General features: G+C 52.7%; 3 protein-coding genes across 3 annotated transcripts in view; 2 read left to right on the top strand and 1 right to left on the bottom strand.

The window, feature by feature from the left end:
• LTBP2 (latent transforming growth factor beta binding protein 2) overlaps positions 1–10779 on the top strand; it is a 73620-nt gene extending 62841 nt beyond the window's left edge. The window contains 14 exon segments of the mRNA XM_064154842.1: positions 301–423; positions 721–846; positions 944–1066; positions 1294–1425; positions 2725–2850; positions 3622–3765; positions 3996–4187; positions 4334–4414; positions 4647–4775; positions 5023–5163; positions 5407–5574; positions 6057–6332; positions 6554–6703; positions 9872–10779. Of these exon segments, the coding sequence (XP_064010912.1) occupies positions 301–423; positions 721–846; positions 944–1066; positions 1294–1425; positions 2725–2850; positions 3622–3765; positions 3996–4187; positions 4334–4414; positions 4647–4775; positions 5023–5163; positions 5407–5574; positions 6057–6332; positions 6554–6703; positions 9872–10038 (2078 nt within the window). The 3' untranslated portion in view covers positions 10039–10779.
• A 317-nt stretch (positions 10780–11096) lies between these two features.
• On the bottom strand, positions 11097–13954 carry NPC2 (NPC intracellular cholesterol transporter 2). Its single transcript, XM_064149630.1, has 4 exons — positions 13434–13954; positions 13228–13335; positions 12801–12973; positions 11097–12187 (listed from the first exon to the last, which is right to left on the bottom strand). The coding sequence occupies exons 1-4, from the start codon at positions 13933–13935 to the stop codon at positions 12101–12103; spliced, it is 870 nt and encodes a 289-aa protein (XP_064005700.1). The 5' UTR covers positions 13936–13954; the 3' UTR covers positions 11097–12100.
• A 5295-nt stretch (positions 13955–19249) lies between these two features.
• Positions 19250–20660, top strand: ISCA2 (iron-sulfur cluster assembly 2). The gene is made up of 4 exons (XM_064149618.1): positions 19250–19344; positions 19494–19662; positions 19789–19904; positions 20086–20660. The coding sequence occupies exons 1-4, from the start codon at positions 19295–19297 to the stop codon at positions 20258–20260; spliced, it is 510 nt and encodes a 169-aa protein (XP_064005688.1). The 5' UTR covers positions 19250–19294; the 3' UTR covers positions 20261–20660.
• The last annotated feature ends 2086 nt before the right edge of the window (positions 20661–22746 follow it).

Here is a 22746-nt window from a genome sequence, read left to right as displayed (position 1 = left end):
GGACCTCCTGTGGTTCAGTTTGTGCCCATTGCCTCTGCACCAGGCACCATTAACTTGGTGATAAGATCCAGTTTAACTTGGTCCCTGTGCTGGAGGGGAGTGAAGGATCTGGGCTGATTCATCACACCCCAAAAAACACAGAGTCTCTGCCCTCATTTATCTGTGATGGGATGGTCTGGGAGGGCAGCTCAAACCCACATTGCAAGCCAGCATCTGAGTGATAGCTTCTCTGGATGGAGATCTTCTCCAGCAGCAACAAGAGCTAGAGACTTACTCTGTGCTGTGCCCTTCTGCTTGCAGATATAGATGAGTGTGAGGACCCTGCTGTTCAGTGCCTGGGAGGAGAGTGCAGGAACACCCTGGGCTCCTATGAGTGCCACTGCCAGACTGGCTTCAAGCTCATCAATGGTACCGTGTGTGAAGGTATGAGCCCCATCCCTACAGCCTTTTGGGTCCAGGACCTACAGCCTTCCTATGGATCCCCTTTCATTCTCAACAGGGAGGATGCCAGTGCCAAAGCAAATAATGCCATCACGCATGGCATACCCATAAGGTTCTAGCCAAATGCAGGGAAGAGCTCTGGCTCTGGTGAGAAAAGCAGGGGCCATGAGCCCTGCAAGAGCTGCCTGTAGAAGCATGGGGAGAGGTAATCCATGTGGCTTTGGTGACAGGATGTTCCCTAGGGCTGAGTGCTTGGCCTTGACTCTGCTCCCTCTGCAGATGTGAATGAATGCCTGAACAGCGAGATCTGCAGCCCCAATGGTGAGTGCCTTAACAGCCATGGATCCTACTTCTGCATTTGTGCTTCTGGCTTCTCGAACACAGCTGGCGGAGTCGGCTGCCAAGGTGAGATGGGGAATGGCAGGGCCATACCTCAGGTCCTGCCCTCTGCTTCCTCCCCTGCTGTGAGAGCCAGGTTGACGATTCTGGCCTGTTTTTGCAGATGTGGATGAATGTGCAGACAAGTCCCGGTGCTTGCAGGGCCAGTGCCTAAACACAGAAGGCTCCTACAGGTGTCTGTGTGAAAATGGGTTCAAACACACCCAGGAGACTGATGACTGCGTAGGTGAGAGCTCATTACCAGGGAGATCAGCACCCTGATTTGGGGGGATGGATACAACCAGTGCAGGAGGGAGGGTGGTTCTGCTCCCAACACCCAAAATTGCTGGTGACTTGTAAGGAAGACTAGCAATAGCTTAGGGCCTTTGGCCAACTGAACTTGCCTCAGGTGCTGCAGTGAGCAAGCAGGATCCCTGTCTCACCATCCTCATCCCCTGGCCCTTTTCCCTGCAGATGTGGATGAGTGTAAAGAATATGGAGATGCCATCTGTGGCACATGGCGGTGCCAGAACAGCCTGGGCTCTTACCGTTGTATCATGGGCTGCCAGCCTGGCTTCCACTGGACCCCCTTGGGTGACTGCATTGGTGAGTACAGCCCCGGGTATTCCTGTCCTTCCTTCTGGCAGAGACAGAGTAGCTGTGGAATATCTCTGCCAGGACTGTGGGGGAGGAGGAGGAGGAAACGTGTAGCTGGTAGAGGCAGATAATGCTGAGAGTTTGTTTTCTTGGCTGAGTTGCCTGCTTGTGTCTAGACTTCTCTCTTCCTGGCATCTGGAACAGACATGCATTGTGCTGCTTTCTGCTTGGGGAGAGTCCTGGGCAGGTTACAGCCATTCCAGGCTTGGTGCTGGGCTGCAGCTCCCTTGTAAGTTGTGCTTGCTAGGGCTACTGCCAGGCTTGGGCAAGGCAGAGATTATTCCCTGTCCCTATAGCAGTTGGAGAAGAACTAGATCAAGAAAAAAGGGATCAGGAGAGAATCATCCTAAGTGTGCCTGCAATTGCACCACATAATTCAGTTGTGTGCTGTTTTGAAGCTAATTGGAATATTTTAATGAGATCATTTGCTATGAAAACAAAATAATAGTGATGTCTACATCACCCACTGGTTTTGCTTAGGGATATACAAAAAAACAGTAACAAAGTTTCCCAGTGTCTGGCTGCTGCTTGCTGTGTTGACTGTCTCTGCTTGAATCTGTGTAACCAGATCTAGTAATTCTCCTTCTAACCTTTTGCTGTCTTTCTGCATCTCACCCCTGCAGGTGAGCCTTCTGAGATAAGGGAGGGAGTAGGAAGAAAGAGGGGAGCTAGTTCGGAGTCCTCCTGGGCAGTCTGGCTGTTCAGGAGGCATTTTGAATTTCTGTATTACTTTCAACTTGGATGTAATTGCCAATAATTGTATATATTGTGAATATATGCTTGTAAATTTGTGCTATGCTGTAAAATGCAGCTTCATCCTTAATTCCCAGCTGGCTGAGTTAGTCTGGTGAATCTTGGGTGGGGGGAAACTCCAAAACCGCCACAAGCTGCACTCTTGTATCTCCTGCCAATGTGAGCCTATAAGGCTCTGTTCCTTTGCCACTTTGCAGGCATCTGTGCTACCCTTCTTGCCCCTACCAGCTACCTCCCATGCTTCCTATCCATTTCCCATTCCCACTCTGCTCCTGTTGCTCTATTCACACAGTCTTTTTGCAGCCTTGCATGTTGCAGGAAAGGTCTCTTAATAGGCCTGCTCACAGCAGGGAAATATGTGGAGCAGCCAGACCCTGTCTCTTACATTAAGGGAATGCCTGCACTATCCCCAGGTCTTGAGGTCAGAGAAAGTCAGGGGTAATCCATTGGGAGAGGTGGGGTCTGGGGCAATTCCTGCTCTACTCTCTGTTGCAGACATAGATGAATGTGCCAATGAGACACTATGTGGGAGCCATGGCTTCTGTGAGAACTCAGATGGTTCCTTCCGCTGTCTCTGTGACCGTGGCTATGAGAGCTCACCCTCTGGGCACTACTGCGTTGGTAAGCCTCCCACAATCACTGTGCCAGTCAGTGAGGGGCAGCCATTGATGGATGCCAGGCTGGTGTCCCTCCTGGCTCCCAGAACATGGACAGTGACTGTATCCCTGCATGGAGAATACCAGGCATGGACAGAGCAGCTCATGGAGGCAAATGCCCTCCCTTAGCACATCAGATCCTTGGGACTGCAAACAAGCAGGGCTTCATAAAAAAGCAAGCTGCTTCCAGTAAACATGAAGTTCTCCTCTGTGTTGGTGGAAAGGTGCTTGGGGCTTAGAGGCACTGAAGGTACTAGAGATGTTGCTCAATGGGCACCTGGAGAGAAGAGGCAAGGCGTAATATAAGGAAAACTATTTTAACCATGAAGACAGGCAGACAGTGGAACAGATGCCCAGGATGGTTGTGCAGTCACCATCCTTGCAGATTTTAAAGACCTGACTAGGCAAAGCTCTGAGCAGACTGGTGGGATCTCGTAACTGACCCTGCTTGAAGCATAGGGTTGGACAAGAGACTTCCAGTGGTCCCTTCAAATCTGGATCATCCTGTGATTCCATGACACAAGCTAGAATTCAGGCTTCTTGAATCCACTGAGAGTAGGGCAGAAAGTTCTTGCCAGACTTCTGTTTAGCCATGATGCAAACAGCTCTCAGCTTGTCTGCAGCACCTTACGTATCCCTGCTGAGGAGATACAGAAGGTGCATGCAGCAGACTGTGCACAGGCTGCCAATGCAGAGGCAGGGCACCTGCTGCCCACTGCTGCCCCTTGCTTTGCAGATGTGAATGAGTGCGAGCTGATGGTTGCCGTGTGCGGGACTGCACTTTGCGAGAATGTGGAGGGATCCTTCCTGTGCCTCTGCCCCAGTGACCAAGAGGAGTATGACACAGAGGCAGGGCAGTGCCGGCCTCGAGCAGCCATGGGTGAGTAGGCAGTTAGAACAGAAGCATGGGGGGGCAGATAGAAGGGCTGCCAGGGCTGTGCAAACCCACACAAGCACAGGCAAGCTTTCATCTGGGGAGAGCTGAGGAGCCTGACAGCAGAGACCTGAGAAGGCTGTGCTTCTGGTGATGGGGTACCCTCCTAAGTGTGGGATGGATGCTGTGTTGGGGTGCCAAGAACCTCATCCCGTCCTTGCTCTGCTGTCTTCTAGAGGGCCCTGAGACACACACAGTCCAACTCCCTGACAGTGCAGTGCGCAAGCAGTGCTACTACCACATCAGCGATGTTCGCCTGTGTGACAGTGTCCTGGCCAAGAACATCACCAGGGAGGAGTGCTGCTGTACTGTGGGGGCAGCCTGGGGTGACAACTGTGAGACTTACCCCTGCCCCATCCCAGGCACAGGTAGGACTCTGGCCCACCACACCAGGCAAGTGTGCTCTGCCTGCCAGCTCCACTTATGTTACACTAATGAGCTATTCCTTTTCTTCTGTCACACATTGGCATCTTCCTCCTGGCATTCTTCACATTGGCATCTTCCTTCTGGCCAGTGGAGTACCAAGAGATCTGCCCTCTCGGGAAGGGCTACATTCCCCAGGAAGATCTGCTCTCAGGAAAAGTCTCTTTCACAGGTACTAGCAGCATCTTGTTCCCTGTCATCCCTTCTCCTACTCTTCCTGTGTGTGCTTTCCTCTGCTTCCAGGTGTGGGCTGGTGGGAGATAGAGGGGGCTTATGCAGGGATGTGCTAGTGATCCAGGCCAAGGTGCCATGCCAGCTCTCTGCAGGGTACAGCACCCAGATGACGTTGTTTTCATGGCTATGCTCCCTGAGATGGTCTCTCCTTTCCTCCATCCCTCTCTCAGATATGGATGAGTGTGAAATATTCGGCTCCGAGTTCTGCCGCAATGGACAGTGCTTGAACACGGTGCCGGGCTACAAATGCTTCTGTCGTACAGGCTACTACTATGACCCCAGCAGGCTTGGGTGTGTTGGTAAGATGGCTTCAAAGAGCAGTGGGCACTCCATTGCTTACAGAGGGACAGCTGTGCTGCTGCACCCAGAGTTGTCCCTGCTATCCGTGCAACAGGGCCAGGTCTGGGCAACAGGCTTCCTGGAACCCTTCTGGGGAATGAAAGTAGAGGTGGCAGGAGCCCCTGAGGTCCCCATCTGGCCAGCAAAAGGGTCATATTGCCCATATCCGCCAACCTGAAATGTTGCTTTGCCCTTGTGCATGTGCAGACCAGGATGAGTGTCAGAATGAAGTGTACTGCATCAACGGTGAGTGTCTGAACACAGACGGCTCCTACCACTGCTTCTGCAGCCTCCCTCTCGTGCTGGATGCCACCGGCAACCGATGTGTGAACCTATCCAGCAGGGCAGGTGAGCCCAAGCCCCTATTGCAGCACATCTTCACCCCACACATCCCACCCCATATCTGGATCCCCTGGGAGGTAACAGTGAGCTGGAGCTTGGTGTCAGGCTGGGGTGTGCCAGCACCAGCATGGTGTGCAGCCAGGGCAAAGGGGTCAGGAGCTGGGGCACACTCATGTCCTTTTCAGAGCATGGTGGGGCATCATTCTTTTGGGTGATTTTCACAGCATCTGTTGCTGGTGTCACTCACAGATGCCTTGGAGGAGTATGAAATCCACCTGGATGTCTGCTGGCAGACTGTTGCTGACTACATCTGCCAGGACCTGCTGCATGGCGAGCAGACCACATACACCGAGTGCTGCTGCCGGCTCGGTGAAGCCTGGGGCCAGAGCTGTGCACTCTGCCCTCACAGGTCCTCTGGTGAGCAGGAATGGGGTGGGCTGCTGCTGGTGATGTCGTGCAGGGTCAGCTGCATATGACTGCAGTGAGAGCTTCTCTTGAAGCCATCCCAAGAAGTGGGTGAACTCCCTACTTCTCTAGGGCTGAGCTACACTAGTGGATAGAGTGTACCTGTAACTGGTTTGCAGTGAATCCCAGATATTTGAGGGGAGACTTACTCTGTGCATCCTGCTGCTCCTGCTTAGTTTATGAGACTTGAGGCGGCGGGCAGCAAGGGATGGGAGTGCACTGGGAGTTGTGATTCATGCTGCTTAAGGACTTGCTAGCCTCAGGCAGGAGCTAGTCTTGAAGAAAGGGCCTCATCAGCAAACTACAGAGCTGCAGCTTTGCAGCTCAGTGAACACAGGCCTGGCTCTGCCAGCCTGGTGTGGCTCTCTGCAGCCATAGCAGATCTACCTCTTCAGCCAAGCTGCTGAGCCTTCCTTTTCTCTTACCACTTGCAGCTGATTTTGCTTTTCTCTGTAATGGAGCCAGTGAAGACAGTGAGAGAGGGGCTGAGCTCCAAGAGAGACCTAGGTATGAGTATGCACCAGGCCTGGAGGACCCACACTATGGCTTTCCCAGCCCTGACATAGGCCCCTACTACAACTACCTGGAGTCTGAGTATGGAAACCCCGATGCTGGTTTCCCCCGAAGAGAACACAACAGTGAGTTTCGTGGCAGCCCTATCCATCATGGCCCGGGGCGCTCTGTGCCTCGCTACCTGCCCAGCCAAACTGGTGAGTACTGGGACACAGAGAGGTGCCTTCCCACCCTGCCCGTGTCCCTGGGAACTGCCTGGCAGCACCCATCCCAGACAGAGTGCTCCAGGCTTGGGGCGAGCTCTGCTCCTGGCTGCTCTGACTCAGTCCTAGCCCCACCAGCACCATCACCCCACGGTGATCCCCCCGCAGCCGGGTGGAGCGTCAGGCTGCTCTGACGCCACCTTGCCGCCCTCCAGGCCTTTACGAGGGCTTCGAGGGGCTGCAGGCTGAGGAGTGCGGGATCCTCAACGGCTGTGAGAACGGGCGGTGTGTCCGCGTCCGGGAGGGATACACCTGCGACTGCTTTGACGGCTTCCAGCTGGACATGACCCACATGGCCTGCGTGGGTGAGTGGCGGCCGGGGCCGGGCCTGGGGCTGCCGGAGCTGTGGCCGGGGCGTGCGCCTGAGCCCCGCGTCCCTTGGCGGCTGCCGCTCTCTGGTGGTGCTGGCCGGGACAGCTACCGGAGCAGTCCCCGCTCTTTCTAGTGTTTCCTTCCCTTAGGGATGGGAGGACCTCACTGGAGGTTCAGCCAGGAACTTTCTGCTTGCATCTAGATCGGGGCACCTCACTACCTCACAGGGAGCAGCTGATTGCTCCCATCTTTGCATGAGGTTCTTGGACATCACCAGCCAGTGTTACTCTAGCCCTGATTAAATTCCAATGCACTCACCACTGCCCAGGTGAAATTCCTCATGTTCCACCCTGCCACAGTCTCTAAAGCTTCTCTCTGTATTTCTACTGCATCCCTATGCCGTGCCTCCATCATTTTCACAGTGCAGCTCCCCAAGTCAGCTGAGGCCCTGGGCACTCAACAGGGCAGATGAAGATCCTCTTTTTCCTTAGGCACAGCATTTACATCAGCTGACAGACTTCTTATTGCATGACAGAATCGTGCAGATTGTTCATACAGAATCCATAGTGTCTGCCTCCCCAGTGCTGCTGGGCGGAACAGCTGCCTGACCTGTCACTTCTCCTTCTGCATTTGTGTGCTGTTTCCCTTTTCTTGGCCCCAGTGCATTTGCCTTCAGTGAATTTATCTGGTTGATTTTGGACAGCTTCTGTCCTCGATCAAAATGAGCCTGAACTCTGCAAAGTGCTGTCATCACACACGTTTCATAAGCGTGGGGATTCTTCCTTCATCCACCTTAATGATAGCATTTGAGTGGAGAATAGGTCAGGACAGACCCCTGCAGGCTATGCTTTAAATGGCTTTTATTTTAACAGGCAGGTATTGCTGATTATCTTTGGAGTGCAGCTTTATGCAGCATTGTGCAATCACCACAGTTTCATCTAGACTGTATTTTCTCAGTTTGTTTGAGTGTGTCATGTGAGAATGTGTTGAAATCCTCACCATGGTCAAGGCACATCATATCCACCACCTCTCTGTTATCTGGTAGACGAGTTATCAGGTCAGCAAAGAGAGCCACATTGGCTTAACATAATCAGACCTAAACAGATCCTCACCAGCTGCGTAATGACCCTGATATCCTTTGGAGGGTTTATGACCTGATCAGTCACAAACCCAGCCTGTTTAAGGGAATGAGGGTGGGCAGTTAGTAATTGTGGACTCTCCAGTCTCTATCTTCGAAGATACCAGATTTACCCTTCATTGGGTCTTTGAGACCTCCTTTATCCTCCATCTCAGAGAGAAATGCCAGCCTTCCAGGGACTGCAGAAGCAATAGCATGTGAAGATGTGTTGCACCAAGCCTCTAGCAATGTGGGCATAATTAATTTATCTGATTGCTGAACCAATCCATCACAGCCTTTACCTCCCTGTTCTCCTGCACTCTCATTTAAACGCTTCAAATATGGACTGTACCCTGTCTCATCACCACTAGCATTTTTGTGATGGCTGGAACAAAGCCTGCATTAGCTGCTCCAGCCAGCTTGGCTGGCTTTTGTTTCGCCCACAGATAAGGACCAGGCCAACATTCCCCATTGTTTCCTGCTAACATATTTATGGAGCCTTTGCTTGTTGCCTTTCCCGTCCTATCTAGCACTCATTTTACGCTGGAGCTGGTCTTGATTTTTCTCTCTTTAGTTCTACAGGATGATTAGTCACCCCTGTGTTTTTGCCTTGCTGCCTTTAGAGGACTCTCAGTCTGTGCCCTGGAGGTCAGGCTGACTGTCCCACACTCCTGCCTGAGTGGGCAGGCTCCGGGGCTAAATGTGTATGGCTAACACTACTGCTCCTGGCTTCGAGGTACCTCTGGACTAAAGTAGCCTTGGTTTACTTTCCTTGATTTGGTGGTCCACAGCCAGACCAGCGTGCTTGTTCTTTGTGCTTCTACCTTCCACTGCCTGCCCCTGCTTCCCATGTTGCAGAGCACATCTCCCTTGATGTGCTGCCTAACATTTCCTCCTTGGGTTTCCGAGCCTGTCCTCGGGTCTGGCCCAGGTCTGCAGTGCCCACTCAGCCATTGCTCTGGCTGTCTATGACGAAGGCTGTTGTTCCCCAGGTTCTATCATCTCATTCCTTCTTCTTTCTGTGGCTGCTGTGTTCTGTTCCACTGCACATGGAAGTTTTGCTTCCAGTTTCCTTCCCTGGGGTTGCACTTCCCTTTCCTTGCCAGATGGCCCACTTCTGTGCTAGACATAACCCCAGGTCACTGAGGTGGGGGAGCTCCTCAGTCCTGGGGCCTGCACTGCCGGGAACTTCATTCTTGTTTGGGTGACTAACTGAACCCATCAGCTGCTTCCCACTCCCTGCTGATCTGCAGTGAGGAATGAGGCAGGAGTTTGTGATCAGAGGGCTTGGACCTGCCTTGGCAGGTGAGGATTTGGACTGTGGAGTTACTGTGGGTGCAAAGAAGGGCTCTGGGGTACACAGGGATGCTCTGCCCAGCTGGGGTTCTCTCTACAAGTTTGGGCAGCTCCAGCAGGATATTCAGATAAGTGCATATAGCAGAGTAGACTTGTTACAGTGAGGCAGCTGCTGTGGGGCTTGCACGTAAGCTCTAGCCCAGCAGCAAGCCAGGCAAGTGAGCCCTTTGGCACAGTTTGCAGGTTAACAAAACAAGCCCTTGTTTGCACAATGCGAGGTCCCTCTGTGTTCTGGTCCTGGTGGTGATAACCGTCCTCTCAGGGCCATCATCATCTGCCTCCTCAGCCTTGTCAGATCAGAAAAGGGCGTTTGCCAAGGCTGGAGAAAGCCTTTCTCCCAGATCTTATGCTACCACAGCTTACTAGCAGGAAGCTGCTAACTCAGGGGCATCACCAGCTGCAGAGCATGGGAGACGACCCTATCTAGTGTGCATGTTGAGGTGGAGGGGCTCCCTCCTGTGCTGGGGGATGCCACATGCTGGGGATGTCATTCTTGGGCCTGAGGAGCCTCTGCAGGTGTACTGAGGGGTGTGGGAAGCTGGTGGGGTGGGGTGATGGTGGGCATGCTGGAGGTGCTGGGGGAGTGCATGGGGCACCTGCAGGAGAGGATTGGGGAGGTGGCAGATGTTGGTTGTGAGTTGTGGCTGCTTAGTCTGCTGTCAGCTCACCTATGTCCTTCTTCTTGCAGACATCAACGAGTGTGAGGAGGTGGGCAGCCCCGAGCCCCTGTGCCAAGGTGGCACCTGTGAGAACACAGAGGGCTCCTACCACTGCCGCTGCTTGCCTGGCTATGTGGCCCTGGCCCAGCCCCACCAGTGTGTACCCCAGACAGCCCAGAGCCCAGCGGCAGCATAGCTCTATGAGAGCAAGGGTGAGGGATGCTCCCCTCCAGCCACATGGCTCTGGCACCCAGGACCTGGGAGCACAGAGAAGGCCCCTTGGGGGTGCAGGTGCTTTGAGGCGCTTCGCTCCTTCCCCTCCGAAGCACACAACATCCCTGTCACCTCTTTCTAAAGCCCAGGGCTGAGCTCCCAGCCTCTGCATCCCCCTTTGACCTGCCAGCCCCTGCTCCTACCACAGCAGAGCCTACTCTGGCCTCCAGCATCCGTCTCATTGCACCATGCTGTAGAGGCTCATGGGATGCCTTCCCTTGTCATGCAGCCCCAGCCTCCCCTCTCACCCTGCCATGGAAAGGGGGTTCATCTCCCCACCACTGCTGCACTGACCTAGTGACAAGCCTCACCTACACTACGGGTGTTGGCCCCACTCCTCCTGAAGCATCCAGCTCCCAGGCCAGGACTTTGAGGATAGGGGTCAGCCCCAGCTTTCTAGAACTGTTACTTAACCTTGGGCCATGGGGAAGAGGCCCCAGGGCCAGCTCTCCCTGCTGCCAGCCCAGGTGCATCCCTTAGCCACACTTTGCCTTTGTGCCCCATGCTGGCTGGGCAGGGGGAAGGGGGAGCAAGTCCAGCTTCCTTTCTGTAAAGTTGCTGGAGACGTTTTTGTTTGTTTGTTTTTTTGTAAACCAAGTCTACTGGAGACTTCTCTCATGTTGTTAAATAAAACATTTATTTTGGGCCTATGTGGCTCAAGACACTGGGGCTGCTCAGAACCGTGCTTGTCTCGCCTCTGCCAAGGGGGTACCAGAGCCACACACTCCCCGTGGGGCCAAGCTGGCAAGGTGCCCCCCCACTCTCATAAGCCAGTTCTTACCCCTCATGCTGGCACCCAGCTTCTGAGCAGAGATTCTTTGGGCATAAATACTTGCTTACCTCTCTGGCCCAACCCCAGGAACCAATTCTAGCTTCTCATCCACCACAGCAGTTCTGGCTGTTCACACAATGAGGAGGCTGCACTTTAAGCACAGGCAGTATAGGGGGGTGTGGGTGTAGTTTTCTGCAGTTGGGAAGAGCCTTGGGGCAGGCCTGGGAGCTGCTTTTCCAGCCCAGAAGCCCTTACTAAAAATGCCTTACAAAAAAGGCTGCAGCAAGCAAGGCCATGGTCTACACCACCACCTCCTTAAGTAGCCTTTGCGCCATTTTAGGCCAGCATAGGACCAGCAGAACAGGCACAGAGTCAGACATTGCCAGCTGGATACCCAGGTTCAAGCCAGCATACTACCTCAGTCTATGCCCCCATCTTGAGAAGCAAGACCAGCCCAACACCAACGGGAAGATGCCAGGCCACTCTGCTTTTCCCTCCTGCTTCTATCCACCCACAGAAGACAAGCAGATTTTTTTTCTAGCCTTTATTAAAAGGAAAATTACAAAATGAGGTTTAGGAGCTCCCAGCAGCTCCCATTGAGTAGTAGTGCAAACCATTGGTTAGAGAAAGAATCATCCCTGCAAAAATGTTGAAGGCCCTTTGGCTTTGCATCCACAAAAAGATGTTTTCCCAGCTGCAGTCCTACTGGCTCAAGCAGGCACCCAGGACAGAGCAGGCTGCCAACTCAGGCAAAGTGTCCTCTACTTCAGCTGTGTGAATGGTGAACGCAGGTGCCAGGGGCATTCCAGCTGTGACAGAGCAGAAGTGCAGGAGGGTGGACTCAGCAATCTAGAAAAGGCACTGAAGGATTACAAGGTAGCAGCTCAGACACCAGCCAAGTGCATCACAGAGAAATTCCTTTATGAAGACAGACAACTCCATTTCAAATAGCTAAAGCACCTCTGCAGAGCAGCTAGAGGATGATGCTCAGTCAGTTCTGCAGCAGACTGTTCCATGTTGAGCTGCTGGGAGAACAGCCAAGAGGGTAAAAGGCCCTCTGCCCCTGGCTGACCTTGTAGGAGCACAGTACTGGCTGCTCAGAGGCTGAAGAGCTCTGAAGGAAACAGTAAGAAATGCTTATTATATAAAAAAATTTGGCCTGTGTTGTCTTGTGTTTTCTCCCTCCCTGAGCCCTGCCTAACAGCAGGTCTCCTCAGCTGGTGATCTGCACTGGTATCTTCCAGCAAAATAGCATCTGGTCTTGGTCATCCACAAGCTCCCACTTAACAATCAGTTTAATCTGAAAGAGACAAAAGAGCCGAGTGAAATGAGAGTGTTCAGGAAATCTTAAGGCAAGGACACAGGGAGAGCAGTTATCACTTGTGTGGAGCGAGGAAGTCCTGGGAGCTGTGTGTAAAGAGAATAGAGCTGGGCACTGCCACCACCGCAGTAGGTAAACCATACTTAGGCAGTGAATTTCTGAGTATTTTCCATGGGTGCTTGGTTCAGATGTGTGACACAGGAGGCCCTAAGATATCCACTCTCCAAGTAAATGGAGAGGGAACACCCTGCAGCCTCCCTGCTGAACTGCAGCCTGGAGCTGAGCACCTCCAGTTTGGGAGCATATGAGAGAAGCAGCAGGTTCCACAGACAGGCACAGTACAGGAGAATACTTGAACAGCTGAAGCCACTTAGCAGCTGCAGACAAAGTGCTTCCTCTACAGGGTCTGTCCCAAAGTAGGACTTTAAACAGCGTAATGCTTATGACAGAAGTGCAATCAGATAGTCTAAAGACTCTTCTGATGTCTTTCCCACCACTACAGGACAAAGTGACCCTCCTTAACGGCACGTGGTGGAGCTGTCCCAGGAAGGACAGTAGCTCTAAGAAGCAGACTAGCTGCCTGTTTACTTACACTGGGATACTCGCTCTTCACAGGGAGTTTATTCAGGTAGCTGTAGGAATGGCCCTTCTTAATTGGGCACTGGATCCCAGACTTGCATCCATCAGGTTCAGGAATGGGAAAGGGTACATCCACGTGCATCATCTCACCGTACACCTTCGCTTTGCTTCCCTGGCTCTCTATCTCTGCAGGACGTGGATAAGTGAGTGCAGCACATAGAACACGTCTCAGAACACGTTTCAGACTTACAACCTGCCCGCTACGAACCTCGAAGGGTGCAAGAACACAACTAAAGGCCACTCTTCCCCCCCTGCCACTTCTTCCCACCCAGACCCCTCTCCAGCCACCTTTCCCTGCTCCTGTGCAAACAGCGGGACACAGAGGTGACCATTTTCCCCCACGCACTCCCCTGGCACCCCAGCCGGAGAGCAATGCTTACTGCTGGCGAAGGTGACGTTAATGCTGTAGGAGGTCCCCTTGTGAAGCAGGCAGGGCTGCGTGGGGCAGGGGCTCACGTTCACCTCTTGAATGCTGCCGTCTATGGAACCTGCAAGAAGAGCCGAGCTTACCGGGCCTTCTCCGCCTGCCCACCCTTCCGCCTCCCGCCGCCCCGGGGTCGGCCAAGCGTGGGCCGGTGCTACTCACCGCAGTCGACGAAGCGGAGGGGCTCGGCCAGGGCAGTAGCGGCGGCGCCCAGGGCCAGGAGCAGGGCGAGCGGAGACAGAGCCATGGCGGCAGCAGAAGCGCAAACGGCGGCGGCAGCAGCTCCCGCGGCGTCACATGAGCGAGGCGGCGCCGCCCGCCGGTCAGCTGGGGAGCGCCCCGCCTGGGGCCGGGCCGGGGCGGGGCTCGGCCGGCGGCGGCCGACGAGGGCGGGCTGAGTCCTTCCGTGCTCTGCCGCCTCTGCCACGGTGGTCGAGCGCAGGGGAGCAGCCTGGAGCAGGACACACAGACGCGAGTCCCCCGGTGCAGGAGCGGGCAGGACAGCGGCGGAGGCTGTGCTGAAGCTACAGTGCTTGGACAGACAGCAGGCAGACAGGCACCCTTTGCGGTAGCGCTGCGCCTGGAAATCCCCGCTCCTAGGCTCTGCTGGCCCGTTGGGTGCCCAAGGGCAGCAGCTGGAGGGAGTGCTCACGCACAGAGGCATGGGCTGGGAAGGTCTTTCGCTGCGTCGACTGGAAAAGGATAAAGAAAGAAGCTGGTGTCCTAGTCCAGCCTGTGGCCTTATTCATTACTTATTCCATAACTCGTGTTCTGCATGTCAAAAACTGCCTAACTCGAGTTCCGTCGGCTAATTAACTGGTGTGGTTGCTGCCTTTCGCAGAGCACATACCAGTTAGTCCTGCTTCTCACACTTGGGAAATACCAGCCACTTCCAGCTCTGTGCTGTGGATGCTGAGACAAACCAGAGAACAGTTAAGAGGTTTAGGAAAGCATCTGGCTCAAGCTGAAGTTTGTAGCTCTTCACCAGTTTCACATGGTAGCAAGTGTTACCGTACTGGGGCCGTGCCAGAAACCCTGTAGAGCAATGCATGGGAGTGCTGACTCCGTAGGAAGGCAGCAGAGCCGATGCAGCTTCCCCCTTCAGACCTCTGTCCCAGTAAGGCGTCCGCCTACTCAGCCTCTGCTGCGCTGCCAAGTGACTTGGAGGTGAACCTCCCATGAATTGCTCTATCTCTCCTCAAAGACTGTGACACCAGAACCTCAGGTGTGCTGGCAGGGCTGAGCACAATTTGTTCTCATACATCTCTGCTGAGCGATCCTTAGCTCTTTAGAAGAAGCCAGATTCCTTCCTTCAGAAAAGGGAGTCAGGCTTTTTTTTGTTTCTTTGTTCATGATTCTTTAGAAGCATTTGGTTTTTGGAGGCCCCAGGCAAGCACAACAGGGTGCTTGCAGCAGCCATATATAAAACCCAACCAAACACGCCCGTTAAAACCAGAAGACCCTGCTGAGACCAAGCTGTATATTTAAACCCAGCTAGTACACCTCATAACTATTCCAGATAAAGCCTTTTCCTTGCATATGGGAACTTGTGCCATTAGAAAGGCTTCTCCTCATCCTTCGAGTCTTACAGATGGTAGACAAGGCCTCCTGTCTGAGAGCAGGAAGCAGGAGTGCCATGGGGTCAAAGCAACACCATAAACCACCATCATGCGTTCACAGGATAAGCAGTGTCATACTTGGGAGCAAATTCCACAATGCATTAAATCAAGATGCCTCCCTGTGAGACAGCTCACCAGATGTACTTGCTTTGCAGATGCTTTTGCAGTGGCAGCGATTACAGACACACAACTCTATACATAGGCTTTGAACTAAAACTCACTGAATCTAGGACAGCGAACAAGTCCGTTCTTCCCAGGAACTGGATTAATAAAAGCCTATTAAATACAAGTTTGTAAAACTACAGCCAAGGCTTTTACACAAGAAGGAAGCAGAAACCTTCTGCCCAAGGTTTTTAGCTGGTACCATCAGGCTGATTTTGCAATAGCAGCACCGAAATGTAGATTCTCCAAGGCAGCACAAGCATCACAGACCAAACAGATCTTGCTTTTAGACATTTGCCTCTTTCAGCATCTGATACAAGACATGAGCCTCCATGTCACCTTGGAGCCAAATACTTCACCAGAATACTTCAGAAAGACTCAACTCAGTGTTAGGCTGGTCTCATAATTTTGCAAAGAGAGCTTCTCCTAGATTACCAACATCACAAGGTGCAGATACATTCTTTTTGGCAAGACTGCTATTCAAGTTCTTTATTTCTGTAATCCAAACAACTCTATTACATGAGAAAAAAAAAAAAAAAGCTGAGTTTCCACTTTCTAAGCTAGCTATACCTGATGAATCTGAATTCCTCTAATAGCACTGCACTTGCATCTTGGTAAACAAATGCGCCTGCAGGCACTACAGCAGCAATGAATACAGAAATCAGGTTCTCAAGAAAATCCACACACAGAGACTAATCAATTTCGCTGTTCTTTCAGCCAGAACATGCTCCTTTTGCTACAGATCATCAGAATTCACATCAAAATGCATCACTGCCTGCTCCTGTTTTCAATGCCACGCCAGAGATGTTATTATTCTGAAGCACGGAAACAAGCTCAGATTTTCACCAGAACAGATACAAGATGATTTGAGCATACACACCGCAGAAGAAAAGAGAGCAAAATATCTAGAGAATTCAACTCACAGATAAATCTCTTCAATACGGTGTGCCTGAAGAGAGTTAAAGGAAGTCCCCAAACCCAGACACCACAGGACAGAATAAGAAAGGGAAAACAAACCACAACCAAACCTAAAACCAGATTGCATCAAGCTATTAGGAACAAGATCACCAACAAAATCATAGCCCAGGAAGGAAGAATGAAAACCTAGGCCACATCTCTGGGTGAGAAAACTGCCACCATGACACATAGCTGGCAGAAGGAGAAAAGAGCCAGTGATAAGAAAGAGATGTGAAGATGTTGCTGTTCTCCTGAGTTACACCCACTGCTCCTAGCCACTCAAAAATTTTGCCTCCAGCACCTGAGTCACTCATCTTAGCGGATTATTAATTAGATGACATTAACTCTGAGTGAGGCCAGCTAGCCTCTGTCTTCCAGTCTGCAGTGAACATCTGAGCAACATCCCGAAGTACTTTGGAGGTACTTGCCCCTCTTATGACACTTAACTCTGGTAAAAGTTAAGGCAGTTAGAAAGTAAGAGTGCCTGCTTTTTGGGGCTGTACCCATTTCCCCAAAAGCATTCACAGGAATCAGTCTAATACACCCTGCAGGAGAAGGAAAGCCAGTGCCATGCGGAAAGCAGACATGATTCCTTTTCTCCCAGTCCTTGACTCACTCCACCATAGTTGTCTGCTTTTGAGATGCTACGTTGACAATAAGAGGAGAAACACCCCCACATGACTTTTTGTTTTGAAGCACAAACGTCCCAATACGCCTGATGAGCATCCATCAACCATTGCAGGTACCTGCATTAACACCAGCCCCTCAGGGACTTTGCATGTGATTACTTTCCTGGCTTTATCCTAATGTTGTTAAGAGTTAATCCAAAAGCAAGAAAAAGCAAAGAATTCAAAGCAGGTTTTTTTGTTGGTTTTGTGTTGGTTTTTTTTCACATGCTCATGTGGCCTTAAGGGGACCAACAAGAACACTGGTGAGTGCCTTCTTAGCATGTCAGGTAGTTATAGGCCTAGGGGGAATGGCACAAAACTCAAAACTTCTTCACCAGGAGGATGGTGAGACACTGGAATGGGTTGCCCAGGGAGGTAGTGGAGGCCCCATCCCTGGAGGTCTCTAATGCCAGGCTGGATGGGTCTCTGAGCAGCCTGATCTAGTGTCAGGTGCCCCTGTCCACGGGTAGTGGGGTTAGAACTGGCTGATCCTAGAGGTCTCTTCCAATCCTGACCATTCTGTGGTTCTGAGTGGGAAGGTGAGAAAGCAAATGGTCACAGGGTTGCAAGGTGCCCTGACTTGACACCACTCGCTCCTGCTGGCATGACTGGTTTTCCTCCACCCTCCCGCTGTGTGACTCTCCACAGACCTGGCTGAAGGTGACAAACAGGTTTCCTCCTCCAGAATCACATGAGAACGCAAGCGTAAAGACTCTTTTAGCTGTGGGTGCACCTCTGAGCGACTGGCCAGACCTCTCTCACATGTCAGACGATGAGGAGGTGAACCCACGAGGGACGCGCGCCTCAGGCAGCTACAGGGGAGGCTGCTGCGCCTGCCTGGTGCCGTGGGGCAGTGCTGCAGCAGGCGGGGAGCGAGGAGCAGAGACGAAGGGTAGGGTGTGGGAGGCTGAGTGTGCGACCACGGCGGCAGGGCCGTACACCAAAGGAAAAACGGCGTCTGAAGCCATCTCCGAGCTGAGCCCCTGCCTGATGAAGCAGATGTAAGGAGAATGGTCCGACCCTAGAGGTTAACGTTCACCACGGAGACAGAGAAGTCCTTTAATTCAAGCTTTAATTCAAATGAAGAGACAGTCCACTAGGCAGAATCTCTGTGGGAGGGATCATACATCCCATGCTCCGTCATTAAAGTTAGCTTCTTCACTTCCCTGGGTGGAAAAAGTTAACATTCAGCAGGCTGTTAAGCCTGCAGCTCTGTCCTGAAAGTTCTGAAGTTCAGGCCGTTTGTGCTATCTTTGGAGGACACTGCTAATTTATGGTAAGAGCCCTGGTGAGGCATTAGCAGAGGCTCTTTGTTATTTGCATGTACCAGAGATAAGGTTGAATTGCTGAAATTCCTAGTCTAGCCTTTTCTGTTATCTCACTTTGTCTAGCAGCATCTTCCTTTGTAAAGACACCTTCCACCTCGGCACCACCCGGAAAGCAAACCAGAAAAGCCAGGATGGTGAAAAAAGCCATAAACCCTTTTCAGCTAAGCCACATGTTTGCTCCTCTGCTTGCTTAACGGCCCCGTGACAGTGTTTTCCCCAACCAGAACTCCCATCAACCGCACCTGGATCCCTCTCGGGGTTCCTGGGCTCTAGTCACGATAAGCAACCCTCAGGGCTCATTCCACGACAAACAGGCACTGGTGGACACCGCCGCACTATTTATTACTGCTCATTACTGTGCATTCCCGCCGTGAGCATCGCCGCTAGTGAAAGCAAACACCCCCTGGGCCGGAACGGCCGCTTCGTGCCTTTCTAAACCGTGCCAGCGGTCAAGCTCCGCGCACGGGAGCTCGCCACCTCCAACACACACGGTGGAGAGCTCCGCGCCCGGCCCCGGGAGACGAGCAGCGCCCCCAGCCCGCACCTCCGCCATAGCGGCAGTGGCCGGAGCACAGCAGCCGCCCCCAGCCCGCACCTCCGCCATAGCGGCAGTGGCCGGAGCACAGCAGCCGCCCCCAGCCCGCACCTCCGCCATAACGGCAGTGGCCGGAGCACAGCAGCCGCCCCCAGCCCGCACCTCCGCCATAGCGGCAGTGGCCGGAGCACAGCAGCCGCCCCCAGCCCGCACCTCCGCCACGGCGGCAGTGGCCGGAGCACAGCAGCCGCCCGCAGCCCGCACCTCCGCCATAACGGCAGGGGCCGGAGCACAGCAGCCGCCCCCAGCCCGCACCTCCGCCATAACGGCAGTGGCCGGAGCACAGCAGCCGCCCGCAGCCCGCACCTCCGCCATGGCGGCACTGGACGAGGCACAGCAGCCGCCCGCAGCCCGCACCTCCGCCATGGCGGCAGTGGCCGGAGCACAGCAGCCGCCCCCAGCCCGCACCTCCGCCACGGCGGCACTGGCCGGAGCACAGCAGCCGCCCCCAGCCCGCACCTCCGCCATGGCGGCACTGGCCGGAGCACAGCAGCCGCCCGCAGCCCGCACCTCCGCCATGGCGGCACTGGCCGGAGCACAGCAGCCGCCCGCAGCCCGCACCTCCGCCATGGCGGCAGTGCCGGAGCACAGCAGCCGCCCCCAGCCCGCACCTCCGCCATGGCGGCAGTGCCGGAAGCGGCGGCGGCAGGCAGCCAATGAGCGGGCGGGGGCGGGGCGCGGCGCGGAGCGCAGTATGGCGGCGCTGCGGGGCTGGTGGCGGCTGGCGCTGGGCGCTCAGAGCAGGTAACGCTCCCTGGGGTCTGCTGGGTCCTCTTGGCCCCCTGAGGGTGGGGATGGCTGCTGCGGAGGTTGGGTCGGTTCGGGCAGCCTGGCTGCCAAAACGTGGTGGAGGCTTCTCAGCCTCCCTCTTCTTCCTTCTCGCCCCGGGGCAGCTGGTGTCCCGCTGCGCTGTGCCGAGGCCGAGCGCTGCCGAAGCCCCCGCCGGGGCTTGCCCCTGGAGCTGGCGGACCGCCACGGTGGACGTCGTCCTTCTCCCAACCGGGCCCGACGGAGAGCGACTCCGGTGAGGGACAGGTCTTCCTCAGCGAGAGCTGCGTGAAGGTAGGGGCCCCGAGAGGCAGCTCGATGCTTCCGTGAGGCATTTCCCAGCTGCCTGGCCTGTCCTCTGCCTGCAGAGAAGGCGTTTGGTGTTTGCCAGTGTGTTTACCAGGTCTGTGTCCTTTGCAGAGGCTGCTGGAGATCACAGCAGGCTCGGAGTTTCTCAGGCTGCAGGTGGAAGGAGGTGGCTGCTCTGGGTTCCAGTACAAGTTTTCCTTGGACACAGTTATCAATCCTGATGACAGGTAAGGGGCATAGTGGCAGCTAAGTGTGGCTGTCTATTTAAAAGCGACCAGGAGTTGTGCATTGTGCGGTAGCGTCTTGTACTGAAGGGAAGAAGCCTGTGAGATCAAGAAAGTCCTTAGGCTATGCTTCTCTGTCAGGCCTGCAGCACAGTTAATGGTTAAATGTGCTCCTTTTCTGCAGGGTGTTTGAACAAGGTGGTGCCCGCGTGGTTGTGGATGTGGACAGCTTGGCTTTTGTGAAAGGTTCCATGGTGGACTTCAGCCAGGAGCTGATTCGTAGCTCCTTTCAGGTGGTGAGCAACCCCCAGGCAGAGAAGGGTTGCTCGTGTGGGACTTCCTTCTCTGTCAAATTCTGACTGGACTTCCTATGGATGGACACTGCCTGTCGATGTTTCCTGGCAGACTTCAGAGGGCTTTTATTTCTTTTCTCATCTGCTCCCTCTCATCACCTTTACCCTGTAATGCAGCTGTTACATGACTCCAGTCCTGTGTGTGCCTGCACTGAGCCTATCTCCAAGATTTGTTGGTATTCCCTTCGGAAATATGAAGTAGCCTTGAAGAAATTCATGGGCATTTGCACATAGGAGCATCTTTAGCGCCTTGCAAACCATCAGCCAGGTGCTGCTGAATTGCTTGCCCAGTCCTGGATGTGGAATCACTTAACTGCTTGTCTCTGCAAGAGATGACTGTATACATATGTATATATGTGGTGTGTGTGTTTGTTGAAAGATCTTACTACAAGCTCTGTGAGGCTGACATACTGCTTTTGCATTCCCACATAGGTGGAATGTGGGTTCTTTCATGCTTATTCCTTGTCTTTCAGCTAAATGACCTCAGAACTCCTCTCCCATACCCCTTACAGTGTTGCTGGTTTTCCATTCCTCAAACATACAGTGAGCTTTTTCAGATACTTCACTGTTTTCTTGCCCAGCAGGCTTCTTTTGGTCCCAGGAGCCAACAGTGGTACCTGGGATGAAAGTTGTAACTTGTTTAAAGTAAGTGAAACTAAAAAATTGAGGTGGGAAGAATTAATTTTGTTTTTAATTTTAAAAGTCTTTATATATATATATATATATACACACACATATACACATGCACACATATAAACCAAAATACACAGCCCTCCGTCCCCCCCCCTGCTATTTTTGGTTGCTGCTAAATGTGGCTTGGAATTTTAGGTCATCCACACTCATGGTTTTCATAGTGTGTCTGCTGTTTTCCCTTGCCAGCAGGTGACGCAGGAGGAGGAGGATCTGGAGTACTATTTAAGGGTCCCCAAGTCCTTTGCACTTAGTTGGCTGGGAATCTTCTCCCTGACCTGCTTTGCTGTTCAGTCTATATTTCGTGCCAGGTTTTGGTGAAAGAATGAAGTTGTTCCTTGCATTTCTGAAGCATCCATAGAATGGGCAAATCTGGAAGTTTCCAGAGAAACATTTTCTGTAGTTTTTTATTTGCCACTAGATGTCTTTTAAAAGTCAGTGATTCACCTGCTTCTGGTTGAAAGGAGAGATGGGGAAGCTATTTTTGATCCTTGTGTTTTATCTGATCACAACCAAACTACCTAAGACTTCAGTGTTTCATGTGAGTGTGGGAATACTACATGCCTTTGGTCTCAAGGAAACTGCTTATTGTGAACCATGAGCTTTTTAACACTCCCTGCCACGGGCATTTTTTATTTAAAGCTTCTCAAATGCCCTTCTAAACTACTAATCAGCAGTGCCTATGTACAGCATTGATTTGCCTACTAATCTCTAGTCCTTAGAGAGTTGATAGCCAGATACTTCTGGTTTCATCTTTACTTGGCACAGGAGTTCATAAGTGACCTGCTTGGACTCTGCCACATGGGGAAAAGAGACAGAATTTAGAGCAGCAGCCCTTTTAGCCCCTCTCCATTTCAGTTCCCTGTAGTGAAAAAGTCCTGCTTAGTTAATGTTGCTATCAGATGGAGCTAGGCATAGTGCTCTCCCATTTTGTAAAGGCTTGTAAAAGGATGTGGTTAAAATAATTGTGTAAACCCCTGCAGGATGTTTTGGCCATACTCTTATGCTCCTGGATCTTGAATATATTGCCAGCCAGAGCTGCTTTTGAAAACATTTATAGACCTAGAAGCTTCTGTAGATGGAAGACATTAGATAAACACAAATCCTTTCAGCTGGGATAACTGAGCAATGAAAATTGGTGGGAGGAATTGCTTCCAGAACCAGGAACTGCATGTCCATTATTCACCTATTGCAAACAGGATGACCTTTGTCAAGTATCTTTTGGGATCTTGCACGGGAAATAAAAGTGCAGCAGTAATGCTGGGGAGGTAGCAGTAGCTACCAAGGCTTTCCCCACTAAGATGAGAGCCTACCTTCAGCCCCTCTTAAGTGTGCAGCCTTCGTCTCGTATTACTGTTTCCTCAGTGTGGCTGTTCAGCCTAACCAAACTCCACCTGCCTTCCCTCACTCTGCTCTGATGAAATAAATCAGCTGAGCACTGTCTCCTCTCTGACAATCTGCCTCCCCCTTGAAGGGAATATACAACGAATAAAGCTTCAGGTCCTCACCAGTGTCACTGGGAGCTTTGCTGGTCTGACAAGGGAAGCTTGCACGTGTGGTTTGCCCTGTCTGCTGTTTCGGCAGTACTGCTCTGACTGCACTAGGTGGACCCCTTACTCCTTGGGAATTGCACCTGACATTTCCACTTCTGTCTGGGATGAGATTGGATATGCTCGATGCAAGGCCTAGGCAAAAGCAGAAGTTTATTTGCAGCCGCCTGTTTTGGGAGCTGTCTGGCGTTCATCTGGTCTTGCAGCAGGTCTCTAAATCAGAGAAACTGCTAGGAGCTGGACAGGTGCCAG

This window comes from Pogoniulus pusillus, chromosome 1 (genome assembly GCF_015220805.1).
Source record: "Pogoniulus pusillus isolate bPogPus1 chromosome 1, bPogPus1.pri, whole genome shotgun sequence".
NCBI lineage: Eukaryota > Metazoa > Chordata > Aves > Piciformes > Lybiidae > Pogoniulus > Pogoniulus pusillus.
The sequence above is the reverse complement of the archived record's forward strand: the minus strand, read 5'-3'. Positions and strand labels throughout refer to the sequence as shown.

Bases quoted from the DNA above. Each gene is read 5' to 3' on its own strand.
- NPC2 (XM_064149630.1), bottom strand. From the start codon at position 13,935: ATGCCTCTGTGCGTGAGCACTCCCTCCAGCTGCTGCCCTTGGGCACCC. The intron at 13,336-13,433 runs GTGAGTAGCACC...CTCTTCTTGCAG, and splicing joins CCTCCGCTTCGTCGACTGCG to GTTCCATAGACGGCAGCATT. The intron at 12,188-12,800 runs GTAAGTAAACAG...TGTCTCTTTCAG, and splicing joins TGAAGAGCGAGTATCCCAGT to ATTAAACTGATTGTTAAGTG.
- ISCA2 (XM_064149618.1), top strand. From the start codon at position 19,295: ATGGCGGCGCTGCGGGGCTGGTGGCGGCTGGCGCTGGGCGCTCAGAGC. The intron at 19,345-19,493 runs GTAACGCTCCCT...GCCCCGGGGCAG, and splicing joins GCGCTGGGCGCTCAGAGCAG to CTGGTGTCCCGCTGCGCTGT. The intron at 19,905-20,085 runs GTAAGGGGCATA...CCTTTTCTGCAG, and splicing joins GTTATCAATCCTGATGACAG to GGTGTTTGAACAAGGTGGTG.